Source organism: Glycine max, chromosome 6 (genome assembly GCF_000004515.6).
Source record: "Glycine max cultivar Williams 82 chromosome 6, Glycine_max_v4.0, whole genome shotgun sequence".
NCBI classification, from domain to species: domain Eukaryota; kingdom Viridiplantae; phylum Streptophyta; class Magnoliopsida; order Fabales; family Fabaceae; genus Glycine; species Glycine max.
This window is the reverse complement of record NC_038242.2, coordinates 45,729,568-45,742,775: the sequence shown is the minus strand read 5'-3', so window position 1 is coordinate 45,742,775 and position 13,208 is coordinate 45,729,568. Positions and strand designations below refer to the sequence as shown.

General features: G+C 32.3%; 2 protein-coding genes across 2 annotated transcripts; both read left to right on the top strand.

Moving 5' to 3' along the window:
• The first annotated feature begins 297 nt into the window (after window positions 1-297).
• On the top strand, window positions 298-6,121 carry LOC100797835 (sodium transporter HKT1). The gene is made up of 3 exons (XM_006582195.3): window positions 298-1,646; window positions 4,898-5,107; window positions 5,597-6,121. The coding sequence occupies exons 1-3, from the start codon at window positions 331-333 to the stop codon at window positions 5,793-5,795; spliced, it is 1,725 nt and encodes a 574-aa protein (XP_006582258.1). The 5' UTR covers window positions 298-330; the 3' UTR covers window positions 5,796-6,121.
• Window positions 6,122-7,751: 1,630 nt separating this feature from the next.
• LOC100795543 (probable serine/threonine-protein kinase abkC) lies at window positions 7,752-13,208 on the top strand. Its single transcript, XM_003527277.5, has 5 exons — window positions 7,752-7,988; window positions 9,195-10,500; window positions 10,911-11,171; window positions 12,276-12,431; window positions 12,794-13,208. Exons 1-5 carry the CDS (start codon window positions 7,981-7,983, stop codon window positions 12,911-12,913), a joined length of 1,851 nt encoding a protein of 616 aa, XP_003527325.2. The 5' UTR covers window positions 7,752-7,980; the 3' UTR covers window positions 12,914-13,208.

The window sequence follows — 13,208 nt, the reverse complement described above, 5'->3', positions numbered from 1 at the left end:
ACAACTAAACATAACAAAATATTAGTAAAATAAATGTCACGCATTATCTAATAATAATATTTAACGGTGAGACTAAAAGTGTTAACAGAATAAATTCAAGGCCTAAAATTATTCAAAATTTTGTTTAGAAATTAAAAATGAAAATTTTAAAAAATTTAGAAACTAAAAACATAATTAATCTATTAATTAAAGAACATTATTTTAATTAGACTTACATGAGGTCACCAAGAGCCCACATGAACAGATGTTTTTTATTGCTTTATAAATTGCTCCCACTAGACCTACATCCTCACCAAGACCCTTCTGGTACTCGTTCAATTAAAAACAATAATGAAGAATTTTGCCTACTTGAGCCAAAAACAACATCGTTTTTGTAGTTTTTTCCCACACAGCCTTGGATTCTTTGTCCATTTTCTAGCCTTCCATGTCCACCCCTTCTTCGTTCAACTTTGTTATTTCGTGATCCTTTCTCTGCTTGGTTACCTAGGTCTCAAGGTCTCAAAGCCTAGAACCCCCGTTAGACCAAATGACTTGGACCTCTTTTACACTTCTGTTTCTGCTTCCACAGTTTCAAGCATGGTAGCTGTTGAAATGGAGGTTTTCTCCAATTCTCAACTAATTCTCCTCACCCTTCTCATGTTTGTTGGTGGTGAAGTTTTCACTTCCGTGCTCGACCTTATATTTGCTAGGTATAAATTCACCCAAAGTGTCCAAAATAAAGTTCCCACCCATCATTCATATCAGACTCAATCAGAATTTTCTCCGGTGGAACATATATGTGGTTTAGACAAAAATAACGATAACACCAATCCTTTTTCACCCACAAAGAAGCCCCCAATTAATGCCAATCAAATTGAACTTGGTTTAGTTTCTATTGATCACTCAGAATCAGAAAACCACAAACCAAGTGATAGTAAACTTCCTGATACATATCTTCAATTCCTGCAGATAAAAAAAACTAAAAGTAATATTAACGTTCCAAAGGGCACGGTAGAGTCCTTTAACGACAGTGATAGACTTAAGTATAACTGTCTTAGTTTCCTGACTTTTGTAGTTTTAGGTTACCTTGTTGTGGTTCAATTTGTTGGCTTTAGTTTTGTTTCTTTGTACATAACTTTGGTACCAAGTGCAAGACAAGTACTGAAAAACAAAGGCATAAAGATTGCAACGTTTTCCTTGTTTACCATAGTTTCCACGTTTGCTAGTTGTGGTTTCATCCCCACCAACGAGAACATGATGGTTTTCAAGAAGAATTCAGGGCTTCTTCTCCTGGTCCTCCCACACATCCTTCTAGGTAACACCCTTTACCCACCGTGCTTGAGGCTTGTAATAATGGCTCTGAAAAGGGTCACCAGAAGAGAGGAATACTCGCACTTGCTGAAGAATTTCAAAGACGTGGGGTATGATCACATGCTTTCTGCTCTTCATTGTTGCCTCCTGGTTGCAACTGTGTTGGGTTTCAATCTTGTTCAGTTTGTGATGTTTTGCTCTGTGGAGTGGAACACCAAAATCATGGAGGGTTTGAATGTGTATGAGAAAGTGGTGGCGTCGTTGTTTCAAGTCACAAACGCGAGACACTCTGGTGAATCTGTCTTTGATCTCTCCTCCATATCTTCAGCCATATTGGTACTCTTCGTTGTCATGATGTAAGTCACTACTACTCTATCTTTGTCTCCGAGAAATTATTAGATCATCTATGATGACCGATCAACGATTAACTTATCAGATAATCATTAACCAAGACTGCAAATGACATGATAATTTTAAGTTACCTAATAATTTCTTGTTCGGATTATCTAAGGTAACGATGCCTAATTACTAAAGTATATATAATTATATGTGAGCACTTATAGTTCAATATCACAAATACTTATTTGCATACAATTCAAATTCAATTATTTAGAAAATCAATTTTTGATGAAATTTTATTTATTTTTTAGTCAAATTTTAAATTAATCAAGATTTTTTTCCCTCGTGAACTTAATGGTTAAGATGAAAATAAAATATCACAAATACTTAACTAATATCTACTCTCACATTCTCATGTATGAAAAAAGTTATTGAATTGGCATTATTTTTAATACAAATTATTATATTCGCATTTAATTTTCACAAGTTTAAATTTTTAATTTACTTTCACATTTAATCTTTCTCATCTTTTTCTTCTGTCTTTCTTAACATAACGGAAGAGGGTTAAAATAATGCAAAAATTAAGAATATAAAAAAATATCAATTAAAATCATATGTAAAGAAAATAAAAATGTAAAATTGGTGTAAAATGGGCTGTAAAAATGTCAAATTCGATTAATAATAATAGTTCAGAATTTACGCATATCTTTTCTTGGTGAATTAAGTTACGCATATCTGTTGTACCTGAATTATGTTCTGAAGTATACATCTCAATTTAAAAAAAATTAAATCACCCTCTGTAATTTTTATTGTCTCCCCATCTAAAAAAATAGTATTTTAAAAATCATTAAAAAATACCATTTAAAAGAGTTTTTTTTAGATAACGCTTTTCAATAAAGAAAAAAAGAAGAAAAAAACGACTTGTATCCCCTATTTCAGAAATAACTAACAGCACAAGATATAGTAGTATATATACGTACATTCAGTTTGTTTTCAAGGCAATGCTACCTTTTTGTAAAATAAAGATATAAAAAAGTTTAATACTTTATATAAATTACTCAAACTTCTACCACTATGCTATGCTGATCCAAGGAAATGGTATTTGCACTAACAACTAAAATAAATTTTGAATAATATATTGCATTTTAGTGGCATAGATTATTGGTGGTTGGTTTTAACTATACGAAAAAAAAGTTTATTGGTGTTACTTGTTAGTTACAATTAGTGTTTGCAAGAGCACCATCCCATGCCACATGCAAAATAAAATCTAATGCCACGGAATTGGAAGAGTTTCATTATTTTATTACTAAAGTTGTATACGAGATATTGTATATAATTATTTTTTATATATTATCTTTAAATCTATCTACCGGTATATTATAACTGTCCAAACCAGGGAAAATGTCAACTCTAAATAAAATTTTCTTCCACTCGTGCTATCTTTATTTGCTCTTTCTAATATATTTTTTGCTACATTTTCTTAATATTTTTTCTTGTTGTGTAATAATTAATTATTTAATTTAGTAATTTTGTCCTCACCATGCATTGCATGGCCCACTTCTAATTTTTCTAATCATGTTAGCATTTTCAAGTTGACATTAATCACATTGCATGATAGGACATGCAACAAAATTTTGTAATCATTAGCTGTAACATTCCACCACCAAGGTATGCTATTGCGACCAGGGTCCTACGTACAATAGAAAGACAAGTAAAGAATCTCTTATATTCTATGATTAGAAATTAATTGGAAGCGTAAATCTTTTTTATATTTTTTAATTATGTATGACTAATATTATATAATTAAAAATAGTTAATTTTTGTAATATTTTTTTAAAAAAATAACATTTAAGTTAATTTATAATTAGTCAATATTAATGTAAAATATTTTACACTAATAAAATTAAACTCCTATTATTTTCATTAATTTTTTATAACACTTTTTTTTAATAAAAAGATAAAATAAAACAAGGAATGGATGTGATAGCAATAAAGAAAATATCATCGGAAAATATTATGCAAATTTTAAGTAATAATTAATTTGTGTGTACGTGTGTGTGTTTTTATAACACAACTGCGTGTTTCTTTCTTTTTCTTTTTTTCAGTTGTTTCACTTGTCTGTTATGATAGTTTATACATCTTTTAACTTGAAGATTTGACTACTTTGGGTACTCCCTCCTTGAGTCCTTGTCACGTTACTCATTCTTATATGTGCCTTTGGCATGTTATTATTGTTAAATATGATACTTATTTATAGTTCTTACCTTAAGTCGGGATATGATCGAATAATATATTAGATAGAAAATAACGATTTTTTTAATCTTAAACCATGTAATGATTAATTGATATTAATATATATATATATATATATAACACATATCATTGTTCTAAAAAAAAAGTATATCACATATTATCTCTGTTTCCTTTTGTCAAACGAACATTCAAATGCTTCTTTGACGGAATTTCAACTCACTAATTTTAACTGTACTCAACGAGCTTCAATATCACTTTCTTTACTGCACCGTATAATTTTATATATAAACTAATTTACGTTAATTGTAGCGTTCAAATCTTGTTATATAATTAGCGAATATTGATCATATTTTCTTTATCCGGAATATTTAGGAATTGATATCTATGCATAGTTTATATATTTATTCTCTTTGTATATATTTTCTTTTTTTTTTCTTGCTATGAATCGTAAATCGCAAAAAGTGAGTGTTGGCATATATTCTGTCCTCCCACGGACATGTGGCATATGAACTGGAATATATATCTAGTGATTTTGATTACTCAGAAAAGGAATTATGAGATGTGATTGACCACACGAATATAAAAAAAGGATTATAATTGTGTGTGAAGTAATAGGAATTTCATAAATTATCTTGAATTTCTTAATTTTATGAAGAATAGAAATTGCTATTCATGAAAATGCGCAATTTTAAGAGATCCAACATTTGCTTGATAATAATTTACTTATGTTATTATTAGGAATCAAATTGATTATATTATCTAAAGATGAAATCGAATGAGTGTAATTCAATAAGCACTGAATTACGGTAACTAAATCTTGAATTAATTATTAGTGTTATAATCGGTTCAAATGATTAAAATTTGTAGGATACTTTGGATCTCATCAAGAAGTTAAAGATTCTAAGTGTGGTGGTTGAAAAAAAAATCTAGAGATGAACATGATTGCTGTTGAAAAATAGTAGTACATTCAACCAAATAATTCGGTGGATTTAATGTCATTTTATTTGTGTAACAGGTACCTCCCACCATACACAACATTTTTACCAGTAAGAGAGCACGAAAATGATGTGAAGAGAAACGAAAAAAGCGTAGTGGAGTGTCTTGTATTCTCTCAACTCTCTTACTTGGTCATTTTCATTATTTTGATTTGCATCACTGAGAGCAACAGCTTAAAAGAGGATCCCCTCAACTTTAATGTGTTGAACATCACCCTAGAAGTCATCAGGCAAGTAACCCTCTCTTTTCTCTCTTTCTCGAATATTTTTAATTTATCATTTTCTTATAATTTTACATTCTTTGCTTGATACACACATAACATGTGAAGTTATAAGATTAACTTTATAATTGAAGAAAAAATATGTTATGGATTCGAATCTTTCACAACTCCTACTAATATTTTAATAAAATTAATAATTAATATTTATGAATAAAATAAAAGGAAGAACATGCATATATAGTATGCCCCATACATCATACATGTGATGTAAAAGATTTTCTTAAAATAATTGAAAATTTGTTAGGTACCACGTTTCCTGTGCAGGATAAGGAATTGGATTTTCTCTCATTAGATTTGAAACAGTATGACTTTTACACTATAAAAGGCCCCTGAGAAAAATAACGCATAATATATTTTAATATGCATGTTGCTTCAATTCCTTGATAGTAGCTAGTATTACTTAAATGAAAACTATATTGTGGGGAAAAAAATGTGCAGTGCTTATGGGAACGTAGGGTTGTCAATGGGATACAGCTGTGCTAGGCAATTGAAACCTGATGCGACGTGCAAAGATTCATGGGTTGGATTCTCCGGAAGGTGGAGTAGCAAAGGCAAGTTCATCCTTATCTTGGTCATGTTCTTTGGGAGACTCAAGAAATTTAACATGAAAGGTGGCAAAGCCTGGAACCTCTCCTAGCACGGTGATATATATGAACACTACTCTCTAGCTTGCTAACTTTGTTCTTCCTGCACTGCATGTGTATGAGTGTATTAAGATAGATTCAGATGGGAAATTATTATATAGTCTGTGTCACTATAGTTCAACCAGTCTTAATATTCCAACTATGTTATTATATAATAATAGGTTGTAATTATGGATATGTAGTGGTCCGAGACCATAAAATAATTTTTGCTAAAAGATAGTGATCGAGATTCTACTTTCAGAAATAACACCAATGTACAAATTAGTCAAATGTAGAAGCATCTCGATCTGGATATGGAGTCTTATATCCTTTTCTTTTCTCCACTTGTGTCCTCTTGTCATACTTATATTTATATATACTAAGTTAATTAGTGAAAAACATTTTGTATATTTCATTAGTTTGATCTAAAGGAAACTATTTGTGATTGATTTCATACAAAGGATATGCAACACGAAAATAGTTCTAAGATGTAGATAAGCACTGATGGATCCAAAAATATTATTTTATGGGAACAATACTTATATACATAAATTTGTGAGAACAAGACTCAATGTAATAGATTAATCTTTTATATTTTATTTCAAATGGGACAATTTATTATTATACACATGAATTTTATTAAGAAAATTGTAAAGTTAGTGGAGGCAATTGCTCATATCCATCCTTTTAATTTTGGTGATATTATAAAGAAAAATAGACAATTTATTTTTCCTTTTAGCGACAATTACTGCCCGGGACAGTAAGTGGTAATAGTGGCAATTTGAATGACCAGTAAAAGTACTTTTGTCAATTCTCAATATAGGTAAAAGTAGCCGGCTAAAACACCTAACTTCAATTTGTTCTCCTTGCCATTGCAATAAAAATATGTTTTATTACATAAGCAAGAAAATCATCATTTTTTCCAAGCCTGACCTCCTAAATTATGTCATGCTCAGCTTGAACCATTTCCCCTAATGTTAATGAACTACCACCTCCACTAATGAACTAAAACATACAATGTCTCATCTTATTCCTTCTGGTATGTACCTTCCATATTTCTTCACTCAATCAAACATGACAGTTACACTGATATTGAAATTGAACCAACTATCCATTAAAATTCCACTAAACATGACAGTTACACTTTGAGTTAATTCAATTAAAATTCATCGTTTCAAATCAAAATATGCCTCCATTGCTATCAGAATCCACCGTGCCCACCCTTGAATTAACTCAATCAAACATGACAGTTACACTGATATTGAACTATCGTCTTAAAAACTAACAATCCAAAATCACACTAACTAATTAATATTAATAATTTTAAATTAAATCAACTTAATTTTTTAAAACTAAATGATCATTTTGGTTCCTAAACGTATAAATTGGTGATCATTTAGTTTCTGAAAGAATAAAAATTTGATTTAGTTTCAGTATTGTGTAAAAATTGTAAAATTATCAATAACTTATATTTTTTAGAATCAATTTGACATTAAATTGTAAAGTTTTGAGATCAAATTGTCATTAAGTTGTATACATGATATAATTATCAAATTTTAATTCATTCAAATTCTAGATTAAAATTTTCATTCTTTCAGAGACTAAATTATCGTTGATTTAATGCATTTTAGGTTTCATGTAAAATTATTGATTGAATCCATAATTGATTTTGGATGCATTTTGTTGGTTTTCACATTAAAGAAAAGTTCATAATTGATTATGGGTTCAAAATTAATTTTAAATTGAAATAATTTTAAATAATTTATGCGTTAGATCCACATTTTTGTATTGAATTTTACTTCTAACTTGATTTTATAATAAAAATATTCAAACATAAATCACATAATTTCAAAATTAATTTTATTTAAAATCAATTTTTTCAAGCACACACTTATACACTCTGAGACCAAAATGGTCTTTTACCCATTTTTAAACTCAACAATTGATCAATATAAAAATAATTTTCTTAAAAAAAATGTGGTCTGAAACACATGACAGGCCCATAGCCCAAACCAAATGAAGGGAACAGTGGCCACTGGCCACTTCGGGGATCCCCACAAACAACTTGACCAAAATTTTTGGTATTTCCGTCACAAACACATGTCAACGCCACCATACGCCGCGTAAGCCGCACCGTTCGAGGACGAGGAGGATGTTGTGTGCACCGTTGCACCTCACTGTCCTGAAACCCTCGTCACCATGTCAAGGTTCATCATCTTTTACCTTTCAATAAGACACTGTCTTTCAATTCTTATTAGTATATATATGCTTTCATTTTATTGTGTTAAAATCATAATATACTCAGTAATGCCACGCCTTCATCTTATTTGGATCATTCATGAATGTATTTCGAATTCTAATGCTAATAGGCTTGTTCTTGTTGCTTGACATTTGCTGTTTCAGTTTATTTTATCTTTCATATTTATGGTTCTTTCTTCAGTCCTAGTCGTAATACCTTAACGTAACCTCAAAGTGGATTGTTTTTTCTTTCAATAGTGTTATGAGGAACCTCTCTAATAGATGCTTGTTTGCATGGACCTCAATTAAAAGGCTCTAGAGGAACAGATATACTCTGCTACTGAAATTTCCCATTTTGATAATTTACTTTCAAAGCTAAAAAATCTCCCTTATTTTGGGAATTTCAAACCTTAAGGCTTTGGTGTTTTGCTTATGTGAGTTGCTTTATACCCCTGAATTTGACTTTATACAGAGGTTGGGGGCATATCTATTGAGAATGTAAGAAGTGTTAATCTTGGCTATATAAACACATATGGATGGTCAAAATTGTTTTAGTTCTTTTTAATTTTAAGGTTCAAGTATTCACTTTGTCCCTATAGTTGTCCTCATTTTTTAGTTTCAGTCCTTACACGAGAAAATTGTAAGTTTAAGTCCCTACACATGCATAAAATTAAGTTTTTGAACCTTTAATCCGTATGACTAATATCAGATAAAACTTCCTGACAATATAAGATTGCTACAAAAATTTTCTGGCAGTAATAAACTGTCACAAAAAAACTGTGCAGAGATTAAAACTTATAGTTTTGTTGTATAAGGACTAAAACTTAAAATAAAGACAACTGTAGAAACCAAATAAATTGTTTAACCATATGTTAACCATCTATTTGAACTCATAGGGTTGGCGCAGTGGTGTAAGGTCCCACTGCATTCACATGCAGGAGAACCTGTGTTTAATTCCCTCCACGTGCAACATTCCCTTAGGACAGCGGCAGTCATGCACCGCAAGTGATATTAGTCTCTGATTCAATGGGTTGGGGAACACCCGTGATCTCCAACCCAGAACCAAAAACCATCTATTTTTTATACAGTTAAAATTCACTCCTCCTATGCACTCAACTCTATGTATTAGCTTTGTTTGAGTTTTAGCATGTGAAGAATATTTATGTAATGTGCAGGCTTCTTGCTTGTGGAAACGTTAGAAGGTTTACACGTTCTGTTCACAAGACAGGCAGCTTGGAAGTATTTTATCCCATGGGGCCCCCTTACTCAAGATACAAATTTTTCTCACACTATAGACATGTACACAAAGGACAATTTCTATTCATGTTATTTAAATCGAAGGTTAACTTTTTGACGAGTTGCGGGGCTAGGAACTTGTATACCCTCCCTGCAAATAATGTAAAATATCATCATGGTCAAGTTGTTTGGAACATGATGTGTTTCCATAAAGGGCCAGCTCTACCGCCAATAGGTCAAATTGCCCGTGCGGTAAGTTTGGCTATGGTCAAATCAAATTTTGTTGTTCATGGTGTGATTGTCTTCATAATAGGAGAGCTTGCTTGGACACAAGGAAAATGGGCTGAAGCAGAATCCTTCCCAACAAGGGATTCACTTTATGTGCATGCACAAGACGGGCATGTGTATTTAACTGCAGCTCTCTTGGCAGCCATTGAGATTTTTATCTTGTTTCTCAGGGCTGCCTATTTGGTGATTTTGTTCTGTCCTTGCATAGCTATGGCTCCTTTAGTTGGTTTTTTTGGCACTCAATTTAGAAAAACATGGATTCATGTTGTTCGAGTTACACTAGAAAAAGCTGGTCCAGCGTTCATTAAGTGGGGTCAATGGGCTGCAACCAGACCTGACCTCTTTCCAAGGGATCTCTGTGATGAACTTGCAGAATTTCAAACCAAAGCGCCATCACATAAATTTAGCTATAGCAGAAAATGTATAGAGAATGCATTTGGTCACAAATTATCTGAAATATTTGAAAATTTTGAGGAGGAACCAGTAGCTTCAGGTAGCATTGCTCAAGTTCATCGAGCTACACTAAAATACAAATTCCCTGGTCAGCAAACCAAGCCTGTTGTTGTAGCAGTGAAAGTCCGACATCCTGGGGTTTCTGAAGCAATTAAAAGGGATTTTATCCTTATCAATCTTGTTGCCAAGATTTCGTCTTTCTTCCCCAATTTGAAGTGGTTGAGACTAGATGAAAGCATACAGCAATTTTCTGTTTTTATGATGTCTCAAGTTGATCTTTCAAGGGAAGCAGTGCATCTTAGTCGGTTTATCTATAATTTCCGGAGATGGAAAGATGTTTCATTTCCAATGCCTCTGTATCCCCTTGTGCACCCTTCTGTTTTGGTAGAAACCTTTGAACAAGGTGAAAGTGTTTTGCACTATGTTGACCAGCCTGAAGGACATGAGCATTTCAAAAGCACCCTTGCTCATATTGGAACACATGCTCTTTTAAAGATGCTTTTGGTAAAATATTCTGAATTCTCCATACAATTTATTTTGTTTGCTTTACTTCATAACTTCATATTGGAACATCTGATATTAAGAAAACAAAAAGCAACATTAACATTCTGAAATTCCTTATTGAAATATTCTTGGGGGGTTTAGGACTGGAGGATGAAGTTGTAAAAGAATAAATGATGGATCCTTTGAGGATTTTACTAAAGAAGATTCTTGATCTTCATTTGAATTTTGAATGGATGTTTTGTTCAATTTTTTTCTTTCTTAAATGCTTTTTAGCATCATAGAGATCCAGAACGATCCTTCCTTTTCCTTGCAGTTACAAGTTATATGGCTAATTTTTAATATTATGAATATAAGCAGACATTTGAGTGAAATTATCAATTGCCTTCTCTTAGATATATCTCTTCTTTCAGGTGGATAATTTTATCCATGCAGACATGCATCCTGGAAATATTCTTGTCCGAGTAGGAAAAAGCAAATCAACTCTCTTGAAGTCAAGGCCTCATGTCATTTTCCTTGATGTGGGCATGACTACTGAACTTTCTAAGAGAGAACGAGAATATTTAGTCGAATTCTTCAAGGCTATAGCACTTCAAGATGGCCGCACTGCTGCAGAGTGCACACTTAGATTATCAAAACGTCAAAATTGCCCAGATCCGAAATCTTTCATTGAGGTAAAAATATTGTCATGTTTTTTCTGCATACAAGTTGTATTAACATCCTGATATCTTATTAACACTACCTTTTGAATATTGTTTTATATTAACAAAATTGTAAATTTGGTCTCCCAATTTGTCTCCAATTTCGATTTTGGTCCTCCTTTAAAATTATTGACGAATTTTGTCCCCCTATTTTATCCAATCACGCAATCTTAGTTCCCTAGTCCAGAATTGGACACTGTTACAAAGGAATGTTGACTGTCACGTGTCACGTTCTTATTGAATGATGATTGTCACATGTCATGTTCTGATCGACCAATGACAACAACAATGCATTTCATCTTCCATGGAGTTGACATCCAATCAGAACATGACACGTGACAGTCATCATCCAATAAGAATGTGACATGTGACAGTCAACATTCCTTTGTAACAGTCAACATCCAATTTTGGAATGGGGGATCAAGATTGGATAAAATAAGAGGACAAAATTCGTCAATAATTTTAAAGGGGGACCAAAATTGAAATTGAAAACAACTAGGGGGACCAAAAATGTAATTTTGCCTTTTTTTATATTTACATTTGTGACAAATTTTATACTTTACTTGCCATCCTATGTCTGAAACACAGCCATTCATATGACTTCTGATCACCAGTTGCAGATTGAAGGTCTGTAGTTGATAGATACTTTGAAGTTTTGGACATTAGTGGTTCACAAATTTCCAATAAGTAATTGGGCTCAAGTGTTTTCAACATCACCAGAAAACCTAGGAATCCTTGTTTAATGGTCAAACCCGTTTCCTATTTTATGGGGATTGCATACCACTTAAGAAAAATGCATGTTAATTTTGCACTCCTAGTCTCCTAGTCTGAGCCCGCAAGTGTGCCTAAACATTTGTGCACACATCATATTATGCATCATCTTCAAGACAATATGGTGAAAGATTGTGTTTGTTTCTTCTTTTTTTTTTTTTATGTATAGACAGTATAGTCTATTCTCTTGCATCTCCATAACTGTTGTACAGTTGACAAATGATTTAGAGCTGTTTGTCACACGTACTTATTTCAACAGCAGTCTATACTTTTCTTTTCACAATACAATCTCTTACCATTTAATAGGAGGTGGATAAATCGTTTGAACTTTGGAGGTCCCCAGAAGGTGAATCTGTCCACACTGCTGATCGTATGCAACAATTGCTTGAGCATGTTAGGCGCTGTAAAGTTAATATCGATGGCAATGTTTGCGCTGTGATAGTTACCACATTGGTCCTGGAGGTAAGTTCTCCCTCTGAATCACCTTTATAAAGTATTCTTCACACCTATACAAATGAAATGAATGTTGGCAACATGAGAAATGTTGTTTTTGTGCATTGCTATTGGTATGGAAAATTCTCAACTTTTTTTATTGACTATGACATATCACTGATCAGTATATACTTTGCACATGTAAAATAGCTGATTATTTTAAAATGTAGAGAGTATGGTGGAATACTTGTTTAAAAATGCACAACTTTTCATCACCACCTGAGGTGTAAACCATTATTTTGCATATCCATCTTTGTGAAGTTCTGATTAGTGGAGATGGTCTGTTGATTGTCTTTAAACATGACGAAGGAGCTTACTTTCTGACCTTTTAGGGTTGGCAGCGAAGACTTGATCCAGAATATGATGTGTTGCACGCTTTGCAAGCACTGCTATTTAAAGCTGACTTGGCAGAGTCTCTATCTTATGCCATTGAAGGATTGGTGGCTCCATGAAAGGGCCATTATGTTTGCCCAAAATTTTGAAAAATGGTGGTGCAGAAGTATTAATGATAAATTGCTAATTGCTTACCTACAAAGGATGATCTTCCAGTTTTCAATGCTGTTTTTTATTTTTTATTTTTCCCTTCTATTCTTAATTGTGTTTCTAATAACACGCTGGGAAGTGGGAACTTGGCATTGGGAATGTTTTTGAAATAACTTGTTTTTTATATTAGCTCATGATGTAAAATTCAACATTCAATACAGCTTTGTAATAAATTTATAGCATAAATAGAATGTTTTTCAAGTA